The 14915-nt window shown below is 39.5% G+C and overlaps 1 protein-coding gene across 4 annotated transcripts in view; it reads right to left on the bottom strand.

Moving 5' to 3' along the window:
• Positions 1 to 14915, bottom strand: part of CPNE8 (copine 8) — a 55201-nt gene that overhangs the window by 14457 nt on the left and 25829 nt on the right. Inside the window, exons 7-12 of one of the 4 annotated variants that reach the window (XM_028745840.2) lie at positions 14700 to 14771; positions 12511 to 12574; positions 9773 to 9876; positions 6531 to 6635; positions 2392 to 2433; positions 1737 to 1812 (exon numbers count right to left, since the gene is read on the bottom strand). In XM_028745840.2, coding sequence (XP_028601673.1) covers positions 1737 to 1812; positions 2392 to 2433; positions 6531 to 6635; positions 9773 to 9876; positions 12511 to 12574; positions 14700 to 14771 — 463 coding nt within the window. Of the gene's footprint in view, positions 1 to 1736; positions 1813 to 2391; positions 2434 to 6026; positions 6175 to 6530; positions 6636 to 9772; positions 9877 to 12510; positions 12575 to 14699; positions 14772 to 14915 lie in introns of those variants that run through there. The other 3 variants (XR_013394554.1, XM_028745841.2, XM_028745842.2) reach the window with 3 other exon arrangements.

Raw genomic sequence — 14915 nt, 5'->3', positions numbered from 1 at the left:
TTTGGATTTTAACCAATCTGATCCCTATCCTTGCTTTAATTTCTATTAATGATTTTCTTTTACCGTCTGAAAAAAAATCACAAATTTTCAGTTTGCTTGTGATCATATCTTTCCTTTACTTTTGATACCATACTATTATTTTGCAATATTTGTATAAACTTGGTTTCCTAAATTCTGATATTTCATTTTACTTCCTTATCACTCTAACTGCTCTTGATATGTCTTTTTCTGCTTCGTGACTTCTATCCATTTACTGTATATGCTTTCTAAACTGAAACCCTTATTCTGGTGCTCTCTCAACCTCTCTTTGCATTCTTTTGCTATTTTCATTTTCAAGTTAGTGATTTAGAGTCATATTTTTCAGTTCCGGATTCTACCTCATCTTCAATTACTCATCTCACTGCATGTCTTCCTTTAGTTCTTTTTGGATGATTTCTCACTTTCTTCAGTTGAATTTCTTGGGAGATTGATTTTCTTAAGTTTCTTCCTTCAGCTTCTTATTTGGTTCCTTTAACTCTTAGTAGAGTTTCTATCTCCTCCTTCACACACCAGAAACTGGATGTGATTTTTTAAAACAGACACTTATCTAGTTTGGTTGCAGATCTAGGCACGTTCAGTATCATATCATCAACTGGTTAACACTTTTAAAATATGCTCTTTTATCTCTAATGATACTGCTAAAATGCTTGCTTATACTTTTATTTCATTGAGGCTTGATTACTGTAATATAACTTTGTTGATCTTCCTTTATCCCATCTGTATCTTCTTGAATCTATTTTTCACTCTGCAATCTTTCAATTTTTGCCTATAAACATTATCATTTATCATCTCTTCTTTTTGCATTGACTCACACAACTTACAAAGCAAGGTCCACAGAATACAGAAAGCTAAGCTAAGCTGAGCTGAATAGGTCCACCCTGGATGACACAGAAAAACAGACCAAATGAGGGCAGGAAGGAGCTGAACACTCTAAATGTTTCCTGCCTTGATGAAAGGTAGCAAATAAACACCCATGTGATGGCCTGCCGCCTATTGAAAATTTACTTATTTTTACATCATTGCACTTTGCTCTTTTCTTAATTTTAAAAATACACTTTTCAGAGGTCAGAGTTCCTCCAATTACATCTATTTCACACCTCTATCCTCTTTCCTTAGCTACACCTCATATTTGAAACTCCATACAGTCGTATAATTCAGTCTCTCTCAACCTCTAGACATTCCTATTGGCCAAGTATTTCACTTTTAACTTACTACTAATGTCTCTTCCTTTTTCTCCCTTTGGAAGTAGGAAGGGAGTGGGACGTACAGAGGTGACAGGGGTGGAAAGAGCATCTCTTCCCCAATTGAACAGAAAGCAGTGGAAATAATTTAAAATACAACAACAGAAAGGAATGTGGGGCTCAAACCCATGTTCCTGACATTAAGAGTTTCATCCTCTACCGAGAGAGCTATCCTTTGTACAACGTATACAGGTTCAATAACTATGTTGAAAATTCAAGTTATATAATAAAATGGTGTTTATCTTTATATAATGGACCCACAGATATATTGACTGCATTTCTAGAAAGTGTGTACGCACACTTGGACTTATAGCTTTTGTCCAGATTTTCTGCTTTCTATTACTAAAGGATAGGTGGTTAAACTTTATAGTGCTGGCCCATATTACAAAAAGGGCACATAGACAATTCATGATGTTTATTACCTGTACTTGAGGATATAAAAAAATCTACTGTTACCTCATAGACATTAAACTGTGACTGTCCTCTAGATAGCTCCCTATAACTTGTTGTGAATTCTCCAATGAAGTCATGACTAGGAAACAAAAACAAACAAAAATTCAGATTAGCGGATAAGCTGCATTATTGTAGGTCAAGGTGTGAACAAAATGCTAGCTAACACTTCCCAGTACAAGAGGCATTTTAGGAATTTGTCTAACACCCCACAATTTGGCGCTCTGTTTTATATTCGAAATTTTTCATTGCTCCATGAAATTCACTAATAGGCTCCTGTTATCAACCAAACCCAAGCATTAGGAAATATTTTTTATCTGGTTCATTATCTACATGATTACATACCGTTTCCCCACAAAATGTGCATTGTTATTTTTTCACAAAGTGGAGTTAAAAGCATTTTAAAAACCCTCTCCTGTGTCAAAATGCATAATGAAGAGGTTTGATATACATCGGATTGCAAAATAACCATGTGTACAATCAATAAGGGAGTGGCTCAGTAGACTCCTGTTATTTCCTGCAAGCACACACATTCCTACATTAAAGCTTTTAAGCACAGGAATAACTGGTATGAAACTCCAAAAGCTGCCCAAATAGTCTATGAGTATGTACACCATACAATTCCTTTTGAACAATTAATGCTGTGCAATAAAAAAATTACCTTCCATCTCTATCCCAGTCGTATACTTCAATCTTAATTGTTCTGAAGAGAAAGAAATAAAACACAGAAAAAGCTATACACATATACTAAAAAACTTGTCAACAGAAATAAATGAGTAATGTACTTTACTACTTGTATTTTTCATTTCCATATCTAATTATTAAATTGATAATCACGATTACGCCTTTTTTGTTAAAAAAAAAAAAGGGATTAAAACAAAGGAGAATATAATTTATTTGTAAGCATTTCCGGCTGCATTTCTAACAGATAGGTGCTCAAGGCAACACACCATAACATCTAAAAGCCTCAATAATAAAAATTCATTTAAAAATTAACTACTATACTCAACAGGTCCCAGCAATGCATGGGTAGGTTTTATTGTGAAAATACAGTGGTGCCTCGCAAGACGAAAAGAATCCGTTCCGCGATTCTCTTCGTCTAGTGGTTTTTCCGTCTTGCGAAGCAACCCTATTAGCGGCTAAGCGGATTAGCGCTATTAGCGGTTTAGCAGCTTAGCAGCTATTAAAGGATTAGCGGCTAAGCTGCTAAAAGGCTATTAGCGGCTTAGCGGCTTAGAAAAAGGGGGGGGAGCGGGGGAAAAACCGCAAGACTAGCAAGACATTTCGTCTTGCGAAGCAAGCCCATAGGGAAAATCGTATTGCGAAGCAACTCAGAAACGGAAAGCCCTTTCGTCTAGCGGGTTTTCCGCCTTGCGAGGCACCACTGTAACCTATCATATTCCTGGAAAAGGGAGTTCTGTAGTGCTGGTGCCACAATGGTGAAGCCTTGCTCCTCCACAGTTAACAAGATAATACGGATCAGGATAATCACAGAATATATAATCATTAAACAAGGAAATGAGAATAAACACCATGGATTTGGAACAACTTTCATTGAAAATTCAACTGGCCATAACTCCATGATAGAGCAAATGTTTTGTAAGCCGAAATTTACAAATTGAATCCACAGTATCCTGAGGTGGGACTGGGAAACAATTCTAGCCGGCATCTCTGGAGAGCAAAAGGTTAAGTAGGTAAATAACCCCTGGAGGGTTGAGGCCAGTCAAAGGAGACTATGGGGTTGCGGCACTCATCTCGCTTTCAGGCCAAGGAAGTCGGCATTTGTCCACAGACAGCTTTCCAGGTCATGTGGCCAGCATGACTAAACTGCTTCTAGCACAATGGGACACCTTGACAAGTGCCAGAACAAACAGAAACACTGTTTACCTTCCTGCTGCAGTGGTACCTATTTATCTACTTGCACTGACGTGCTTTCGAACTATTAGGTTGGCAGAAGCTGGGACAGAGCAACGGGAGCTCACCCCATTGTGCAGATTCAAACTGCCGACCTTCCAATCAGCAAACCCAAGAGGCTCAGTGGTTTAGACCACAGCGCCACCCACGTCCTCTTAGTGGGTGAGCACTGCCAGTCAGAGAAGACAGTACTGAGGTAGATAAACCAGTGGAATGACTTTGTAAAAGGCAACTTATGTTCCTAAGCATTACAGTTTTGCTCTGAAATAGTTAATACCTATTCATGTCAATGGTAAATGACTCTTGGCTATTACTGAATTACTGTCTTATGCATTTTCTTCTGACAGTAACAGCTTTTTCTATTTCATGGAATCACCCTGTATCTCAGGACATCTCAAGGAATTTTGTTTGTGGTACAGAGATATCTGAAGCACATGGAACCAAACCATCATAAGTCTAGAACAGTTGGGACAGAATGTATTAAGATCTAGATTAGAGAGGTACAAATATTTGTCATACAGTGGTACCTCGGGTTAAGTACTTAATTCGTTCCGGAGGTCCGTTCTTAACCTGAAGACCACTTTAGCTAATGGGGCCTCCTGCTGCCGCCGCACCGCCGGAGCCCGATTTCTGTTCTTATCCTGAAGCAAAGTTCTTAACCTGAAGCACTATTTCTGGGTTAGCGGAGTGTGTAACCTGAAGCGCATGTAACCTGAAGCGTATGTAACCCGAGGTACCACTGTATTCCAATTGTAAGAAAATAGCAGTTTAAGGAGGCTGTATTCTAGAACAAATAAGTACTAAATCAAGTTGTCACAACAAGTGCAGCATATTTAGATTTTTCCCTAGCTATACATTTCTATGAGGGTAGGTCCAGTTATCCAAACTAGCAACTTCTCATTCCATGGGCGATTGACAGGCAGATGTAGCATTAAGATACAAGTACTGCTGCTAGTGTACCTAATAACTAGGAGAAAGGTATTCTTAAAGAGCACAGTACAAGAAAAATGTAATAGGAAACATGTGGATTCTTGGATCTACTCTCAGAGAAATACTTTTTTTTTCAGGAGCAAATTCCTTGCCACAGCAAAATCTCCAGTCAATCACACGAAAGGGTAGGATATACCAATAGCCAAACAAAGGATGGAAAATATGGCATTCCCTGCTGTGTATCTTTCTGGATTACAGATGATATTTGTTAATAAAAATTACATCCCTCTTAAAATGCTAATAATGCTGCATGAAGATTCCAGCAACAGCTTTGCAGGTCTCTTCAGCGGAAGTTGCAGCCTATTCTAGTCCTGTGATGGTCTTATAGGGAAAGGTGCTTTTCCTGAAGATTCACCGAATTCCTTGTCAACCACAGAAATCAATTATTTTAGACAGTTTTGACTTTCTGCTCAGTCCCAAGTCAAATGAGGGTATTAACTTCTATATATAAATTTCTTAAGTAGCAAAGCATCATGTGGAGTCATAAACATTTGTCATAAGTTAGCTCAGGGGTTTTCAGGCACAAACTATGTTTATAATGGCTGCTTGCCGAGTCCTGGGGTGGGCAGCCAGCAGTTGGGAAATCTCCATGCGGGAGTTCCTACCAGTCCCAATTTTGAATTCTGGCCAATCAGGACAGTCCATGGGGGTAGGGCTTCAGAGTGGAACAGGCGTCACTCCCGCTTGCCTCCTGGGACTCGATATTCATGCTTTGGGGCTTGTTTTATATTACCATTTCTTCTTCTAGTTTATGTGATTACTAGCTTTGCTGTGGTTCTTTAATGGCTGCCATATTCAGAGCTGGGAAGGAATTTGCCTTCAAACAGATTGGCCCCATTGGAAGGTTTTGGAATACTAAAGGTGCAATCCTTTCAACAGTTACATCTAACCTAATTGCATCTATTTCATTTCCATTTCAAGCAAATATTGAGGTCAGATAATTAAGCAAGGTTATTTAAGGGTATTTTAGTTGTCTCGTAAATATTTATTTCTTAGAGGCAATTTATATTAAAGTTCTGAAGTTTGGTATGACTAATCTCCCTCTAATTTGAAAGGGGGAGGGCTTTCCTCTGAAAATGAAGGAAAGAAGGTGAATGCTATTAGGTTTTCTAGAACTCAAGCATGAAACTCATTCTGAGAAGTGCCACTGCTGATTCTACTTAGTTTGCTTAGTTCTCAATGTCTTGATTTGCCTGGGTTATGATATAACCTTATCGGACTGCTATAAAATGTCTGCCTTCCACTCAGTTTCTTATGTGGCCCATAAGATGGAAAAGACAGAAGACGAGGTGGATCAGCTGAGGCAGAGATGGCCTCAGCAATGTCTGTAAGCACCTCAGTGATCTGACTTATAAAAACAACTGAATGAAGTAACCAAGATGGGGAAGATACCTTTCCATCCATTTCTGTTTCACTAGATGTTCATGTGATGACTGCTACTTATGAAAAAGAAGAAAGGAAGCACCAGCACATTCTGTTAGTTGCTTTGTAGGCTGGTTTTTATCCCATAAATTCTGAGTAAGAGGACACCTCCAGGAACCTTTAACAAAAAGAATTTTTCTTGAGAAAAGCAGTATCATCAGTATTTGCTTTGCAGTGACAAAGAGCAGTAACTAGTTTCTTAGTGCACTAGCAACAGTGGCTCCATGTTTCCAGAGAATTTGCTTTTTATCTGCTTGTCAATCATCTGTGGAGAGTGGTACCTATTAGTATACTGAAAATACTATAGTACCCCATGTACCTCTTAGATATGAACACTTAACTAAATGAATGATGGTGATGTTAACATTTACTTAAAGTTTTGAACTGATATTATGCCTTCTAAAAAGATTAAACTAAACTGAGGAACCTCCAATCTTTGAAAACTTTACTTAACACGAAAGGTTTAACTCTTACCTGTCAAAATCTCCATTGCAAAGTGCTCTGACAGATATCTTGAATGCCTGCCACACTGGATTTAATGTATTCTTTATCACTTCTGTCTTGTGGCAGATTGTAAAGCTGAAACACAAACAAGCTTTTCTTATTTTAATACTTATCTAAAGGTATTGATAGTTTTGAAAACAAATCCACCAAGTGGGAATACACTGTAATTTATGTGAATTTTTTCCCCTAAAAAATGAGCACTATTTCATTTTTAGTCATGTGAACAGCTTTCAAATTAATCTACACATATAGCTATACCACACTTCTTTTTCTTTTTCTTTTTACGGAGCCCACATGATGGGTAGCAGCAGGAAGTGGAGGAACTCTGGCAAGCAGAGGAGGGGGCTTTGATGGGGCTGTTGTACCACTTCATATGTCAGGAAGAAAATATTCAGACTCCTTCCCTTATAATCTTTTGTAGCAAGAGTTCTTGATTATTAGATGTTGCCGTTTGGGATTAAAGCAGGGAGGAGGTGCCTGGTTTTTCCCCCTACCTCTCTGAAGACAGAACAAAAGCCTCAAGACAAGTTGTCTCCTTTGCACCAGGATGCAACAGCTATGGTGCTGTTTACTGACCTTCTCTCATACTGGTATATTTCTAAACACAGAGTGAAATACACTCGGAGTCGAGAGTTGATTTCATGCGCTTTATTCAGCTCATAGTGGTGAGGAGGAATGGAAGTTCCCCCACAATATCTGCTTTATATACATTATTTACATAATGGGCTGGACATGACTGGCTAATTCTGGGATTCTCCTGTAAGCCAATCAGGTTGTGGATTCACTTCCGCCTGGAGCTGGATTGGGTGGCTCCTGTGGACCAATCATACTGCTGCATTGTTCTAGGACCAATCAGACTGCTGCATTCTGAATCCTATTGTTCTAGGACCAATCAGACTGCTGCATTTTGGATCCTATTGTTCTAGGACCAATCAGACTGCTGCATTTTGGATCCTATTGTTCTAGGACCAATCAGACGGCTGCATTTTGGATCCTATTGTTCTAGGACCAATCAGACTGCTGCATTCCAAATCCTATTGCTCTAGGACCAATCAGACTGCTGCATTTTGGATCCTATTCAACTCAGTACATAACACAGAGAATATCAATATTTTAACTGTTGACAACAATAAGCAGCTTCTAGACCACAAATGGTCAACATGCTGCTCTCCTGCCCCCAAGGTTTGTATGTCTGTTGCTTTCTCATTCTGCAACGCTCAGAAAGCTGCCTGTTAAGGATTTCAGGGTGTGTCTGGTGTCTTGTCTACTCCCATGCACAATGGTCTGTGGGGACTGAAGTTCCCAGATTTCCTCTTCCCTCACCCTGCTGGAAATCAAAGGGCAGAGCCCCAGGAGAAGACTGTTCTAAATAGTGAAAATATGCTCCAGCCAATGGCAACTGGTGACCCAACCCAAACACCAAGATGTGGTACCAAAAACTCAACATTTCTGGTTCTGTGCTCACAATCACTAACCCAGAGTAGAATCCCATATCCTCCGTATAAGCATGTATGAAACTATGGAAAAACCATGGTGATTATGAGCACGACACGATGATTAAAGGGCATAAGTATCTGACTACTTCGGGTTAAGTGATCTTGAATAAGCCTTGTTACAGCTCACTGGGTCTTCCTCTTTACAATGGCTCCATTCTGTGAACAAGCAGCATGTGAACCACACTCACAATTTGCTTCTCCTGAACAAATTGCCAGGATCAGTAAGCAAAGAAGAAACCTTGGTTTAACATTACAGTTTGGTCAGAAACAAACCCTGAGTGTTGGTTCACACGTTGCAACTAAGCCAAGACTTGCTATTTGTCGCTTCTGGCTCTACAAGGGAGGAACAAAAGGGGAGCAATTCAGCAGCATGCACTTGTGTGCTGCTCCTTCACAGAAAACCGTGGCTTATGGCTTACTATGATGACTCCAGACCAAATGGATGCCAATAGTAAATCATGAGGAATAAAAATATGATTGGTCGCGTTTTTCATCATTGCAGATTCCCAAGTGGAGATGAAGATGCACACACCAGGTCTCTTCTCTCCTGCCTTGTCCCCAGATGAGATCATACCCAACCAGATAATGGATTCCAACTGATGCAAATGAAGATGCACAAACCGTCACAAAGCAGTGTTGCCACAAGCAACTTTCAATAGGTTCTTTTACAGTTTTCTCCATCTCACCGCCATCTGATGTATAGCAACTATATATATACTTGGATACTATCAAGGCAGAGAGAAAAGTGATTTGTCCACGGCTGCAAGTCAGGGGTGGCTAACATTTGTCCCTCCCAAAAAATGTTGTGGCTGTTGGGAATTGTTGTTCAACATCTAGAGACCCAAAGGCTAGCCACCCCTGCTATAAATGAGTAAGTAACCAAAAATCTTCCAGAACATAGTGTTGATAGCATGTTGAAGCATGTCGTCTGCAAACTAATCTGTCTTATTACAAACCCAAAATTCTGGATCATTAACAAAAAAAGTTAAATAGCACCAGACCCATGGGGAGCACTGCCTACTTTCCTCTGTCATGAGAACTCTGTGTAACTCTGTCTCCTTTTCCATAAACAATTACTGGCTCACCATCTTATGCCAAAAGTATTTTGGAAGTCCAAGTATATAATGATTACTAGTTTACCCTTTTCAATATGTTGATTGCTCTTCCATGAAACTAGTATCTTACTCATTGTTCCAGTACCAACCCACTAAAATAGGCAATTTAGGCATCTTTAATGCACAGAGGTGCTTGTGCAAAGAGTTCCCTAGAGCACGGGACTGTTTCAATTTCTAATCAACAGCACTCTAAAGATACAAGATTGCTGAAACTGTAAATATTGTTTTTAACCACTCCAGCTGTTTTTTGTATCTCAGTTCCGGATTTTTTTTAGTTGAAAAGTTAAGAAACCTAGACTTATCTAAGTAACCTAGATATCCCAATCACTGTTATTCATTATAAGCGTCTGTTAGTGATATGTATTTTTTTGAGCAAGACCACATTTGAAAAATTGCATAAATATGAAATATTGTTGGTTTGTTTAAAAAGCTATTGAAGCAGGCATATGGAGGAAATACACATTCTCTCCTCATCAGTGTAATTGTGAGTTGTATTTTGAAACAAGAGGTTTGTAAGTCTAGAAAAAATAAGACAAGTGCACTGTGAAAGAGAAACTTTTAATACACTACACACAAAAAAGAAGAAAATAAGAGTATCTACCTGCCATCTTCATTGCTGCGAAAAAATACCAGGAAGGGATCAGATTTCCCAAAGAAATCTTTCTTGTCCAATTTGTTAGCACAAAACTGCATCAGTACAGCATCCTAATAATAGAAGAGTGTAATACAAATTAAGTATATAATTTATACCAAGCATACTATTTACACTGATTAAAAACTGCATAAGTATTAGGCATCAAGTTTACATTGCTTTCATTTTACTAACAAAAAAAAGAGGCACTACAAAGTAATTTTTGGTTTTCTTTTCATTTGCTACCAAGATGGGAACATAGTCATGAATTTTGAGTCATTATTTGTGTCACACACATCATATCAAATATTTTAATGAAATTATTCACAATTTTAGGCTTCTGAAGCTATACTGTAACAAAATTTCAATTACAAATTAAGAGATAGCAAGGATTTCTTGTTCCTTCTCCCACTGCAATTACCCAAATATCATGTTAGAATTCATATTAGTTCTACAACAGGAGATATTCTTTATTTGTTCTTCATTCTGCTCTTTGACAACCTCCAATAATAGTTAATTTAAAATATATATAAAATACAGTGGTACCTCGGGTTAAGTACTTAATTTGTTCCGGAGGTCCGTTCTTAACCTGAAACTGTACTTAACCTGAAGCACCACTTTAGCTAATGGGGTCTCCTGCTGCTGTCGCGCCGCCGGAGCCCGAGTTCTGTTCTCATCCTGAAGCAAAGTTCTTAGCCTGAAGCACTATTTCTGGGTTTGCGGAGTCTGCAACCTGAAGCATATGTAACCTGAAGCATATGTAACCTGAGGTACAACTGTAAATACAATAGCATACAATGCCACAAAACTGTAGCAACAGAAAAAATACCACTTAGAAACCACAGCTTTAAATGGTATATAAATTGCTGAAATAAATAGAAAGGGAACAAAAGAATTAATAAAGCAACCCTTTTCTGACATGTTTTTATGTATAGGGAGGTATTTTGCTTATGTGAGCTCATATCCTCTCTGGTGTAATTCAGACACAAATTTAATACATTGAAGGCTATTTGAACTGCATCCACTGGCTGCTGATTTTGTATGACAATCCATTCAGGACCAGGAACTTGGGATGTGACTACCATGCTGTTTTCTCCACACTGTTGCCAACATTGCAGAGGCAAAACAAATGGTCCTGAATGATCCACAAGGAAAGCAGCTACTCGTGAAGAAAAGCATGTAGATTTTGACCTATCTACATGTGGTAGCCATTTTATTACAATGAGCCTTGCATTTAGCTCCAGCATCCATGCATACATACTTGGTTTAACAATGATAAATTGCAGTCCTGTTAAATTTTAAGACTAATAAAAACTGTGACTATGCATCAATACAAAATATTCCTTGAGGAGGAGCTGCAGCTCAGTGGTAGATAGGACATGTTCTGCATGCAAAATAACCCAGGTACAATCTGTGGTATCTTCATGTAGGGCTGGCAAAGGCTCCTGTATGAAACCCTGGACAGCCACTGCCAATCAGTGTCAATACAGTCAAACCTCAGTTCTCAAATGGCTCCATTTTTGCATGTTTCGGTCCCTGAACGCCAAAAACCCACAAGTAAATGCTCCGGTTTTTGAAAGCTTTTCGGAACCTGAATGTCCAACGCAGCTTCTGCTTGAGTGCAAGAAGCTCTTGCAGCCAATCAGAAGCCGTGCCTCGGTTGTCGAACATTTCAAAAGGTGAACAGTCTTCCGGAACGGATTACGTTCGACAACCGAGGTTTGACAGTATTACTGAGATATATGGTCTGACTTGGTATAAGGCTGCGTCCTTCGTTGTTCCAAAATAGATTTAATTATTTAAAGCAGCATAAGATTAGCTCTACTTCTATAGCAAATGCCAAGATGTCTACACTTCAAAGTCTGATTACAGTGGTACCTCGGGTTAAGAACTTAATTCGTTCTGGAGGTCCGTTCTTAACCTGAAACTGTTCTTAACCTGAGGTACAACTTTAGCTAATGGGGCCTCCGGCTGCCGCTGCGCGATTTCTGTTCTCATTCTGAAGCAAAGTTCTTAACCTGAGGTAGTATTTCTGGGATAGCTGAGTCTCTAACCTGAAGCGTCTGTAACCCGAGGTACCACTGTATTAGCATGCAATAGCTAGTCTTAAAAGTCTAGCAATATAACATGGATTTAATACAACAACAACAACAAAACAACAACAACAACAACTGTACCCTAACAACAACAACAACAAATGTACCTTAACAACAACAACAACAACCGTACCCTAACAACAACAACTGTACCTTAACAACAACAACAACAACAACAACAACAACAACAACGGTAACCTACCCATCTGACTGGGTTGCCCTAGCCACTCTGGGCAGCTTCCAACATACATAAAAACATAATTAAACATTTTAAAACTTCCCTATGCAGGATTGCCATCAGATGTCTTCTAAAGCTTGTATAGTTACTTATCTCCTTGGCATCTGATGGGAGGGCGTTCCACAGGGTGAATGCCCCTACCAAGAAGACCCTCTGCCTGGTTCCTTGCAACTGCATTTCTCGCATTGAGGGAACCACCAGAAGGCCCTCAGTGCTAGATCTCAGTGTGAGGTGAGGGAGTGGAGACACTCCTTCAGGTATACTGGACTGGACTGAGGCCATTTATGGCTTGAAAGGTCACCACCAGCACTTTGAATTGTACTCTATAGACAAACAATATACTTTGACAAAAGAAAACCAAAATATTAACTTACCCGGCAGCAGTTGAGCTCCTCTGCTGTCATTATTATCGTGCCACATTTCTTCCCAGGAATTCCTCTGTAACAAAACAACATTGTAATAGCAATTAAATACAAGGATTCCAAACTCACCAGTTCGTTCCTCTCCAGAGTTCCCTCTCTGCATTCTCCATCCATCAACCTGAGCAAGCTCTCATATATAGTCCTTTGGTACTAATATATGCCATTCTCCTTAACTAATAGGGGAAGTGGAGGATCAGTGTATCACTGCACCATAGTGACTTCACTTCTGGTGTTCCCACAACATGCAGAAGATTATGATTGGGGCTAAAAGACCAAGGGAAATACTGGTTTATGGGTGTTATGTTGCAAGCGAGCACAAAATGTGAGATTATCAGTGATGATGGAAAAAAATTTGGTGCATTATTTTTCCACCAATAAAATTCCATATCTCCCATTCATTAGTAACAACAAATTGGTGTCAACTGTAAATAAATATTTGGCATGCTTGACAGATTCAACATTTTCGGCTTTGTTTACTAAATATAAGTAAAATAAACATGCTAAATTAGATCACTTTCTAGGGCATCAGAAAAATTTCCTATATGTTTTCCAGAAAACTCACATAACTGGGGAGTGCAAAACTTAATTAAAAGATTAAACTTGGCTTTTTAGCCTGTAATACTCAGCATTTATACTATGTGAAAATACAGGAAATGTTTCATACATCTGAGTAATCTGTAAGTTAAGGCCATTTTTACTGTCGCCTGCACATTATTCCTGCTTTTATCACCTTCATAGTTTGTCCCCCAAAGCCAGACAACATAGCGCACTGAGGTTTAGCTCCAGTGGGGGAGAGGGGCTATAGCTGGCAAAGTGGCTGTCACCAACCCTGAAATGTAGTCCACTGTTACAGACTGCAAATCAAGTGAATAGGGAGGAAGTATCAAACGAGTTGTACAGTGGTACCTCGGGTTAAGAACTTAATTCGTTCCTGAGGTCTGTTCTTAACCTGAAACTGTTCTTAACCTGAAGCACCACTTAAGCTAATGGGGCCTCCTGCTGCTGCTGCACCGCTGCTGCATGATTTCTGTTCTCATTCTGAAGCAAAGTTCTTAATCCGAGGTAATATTTCTGGGTTAGCGGACTCTGTAACCTGAAGCATATGTAACCTGAAGCGTATGTAACCCGAGGTACCACTGTAAAGCAGAATGTTAGAGGAAGTGGGCAAAGGCAAGACAGAATATATTGTGAAGTCGGGGCTGCTCCACTCACTCACTCACTCGCTCTCTCAAACACATACAGCTATGAAAAGGCACATCACATGCAAATAGCATCACATTACACACTCAGGAGCATACTACCTATTAAGCACGGCCCATGTAAAGTCCGCAGCACACGACTGCACACTCCATGCACACATAAGCAGAGGCACATCAAATGTAAACATGCATAGTAATTCTACACACACAGTGGCATATCACCTGCAAATACACTTAGCAGTATTCTACATACAAGCACACACAGTAACATGAAGCAGTATTCCACATGCAAAAAAGGTCTGCAACACAGGACACACAAATTCATGCAGGAAAATGCCTCAAACAAACAGGCACAGCAGCAGAGCACCCACAGAGCAGCAAACTACATGCAAAGATTTGCAGGAGTGTGGCACTCACATAGCTACATATAGCAGCGTGTCACATGCAAACCGAGGAGAATATGCAGCAACATGCAAAAGCATGCCGCACACAAACACTATGCAAATATGTACAGCACCATGCAAAGGAGCATGCCCAAAGCTGGGCCAGAAATGCCCTCTATTTTCACAAAGCCATTCACCTCTCATGGAAGTGGCGGGTGGAGGTTTATTTAACAGGCTTTGGGGAAGGGGATAAAATTTCTAGTTAATTTCATAGGGAGCAGGAAGGGTTACCATAAGATGAAGTGGCAGGAGTTTTGCATTTTCTCTCTCCCTTTCTTATAAAAAGTTTCACTGCTGCTTCAAGTGGTGGCACAGCTGTAATTCTTAATGCAATCAGCTTTCTTAATTCTTATAAAATGTCCCAATGGGAACAAAGCTATGTCACAATGCTGCATCGTTCCCAGAGAGTCATTTTAGGGAAATGCAAACACATGCAGCACTATGCAGCCACATGCAAACACACACAGGAGCTTCCTTTTCCCCATCTACAAATACACACTTCTGCAGACTGCTTGCGCCGCCAATGGCCATTTTTGCTTTGGAAAGCAGGTTCCACCAGGGAAGCTTCAATCTGCCAAATAGATGTGAGTTTTAATATTGCCTTTAGTTCAGTGACTGATTTAAAATGGGAACTTGTAACAAGGCTATATAATGAAGTTTTACTGAGGTAGCTAAATGCATATTTTTGCATTTGACATAATTATGTTTTAGGCAA

This window comes from Podarcis muralis, chromosome 10 (assembly GCF_964188315.1).
Source record: "Podarcis muralis chromosome 10, rPodMur119.hap1.1, whole genome shotgun sequence".
NCBI lineage: Eukaryota > Metazoa > Chordata > Lepidosauria > Squamata > Lacertidae > Podarcis > Podarcis muralis.
This window is presented reverse-complemented; position numbering and strand designations above follow the sequence as displayed.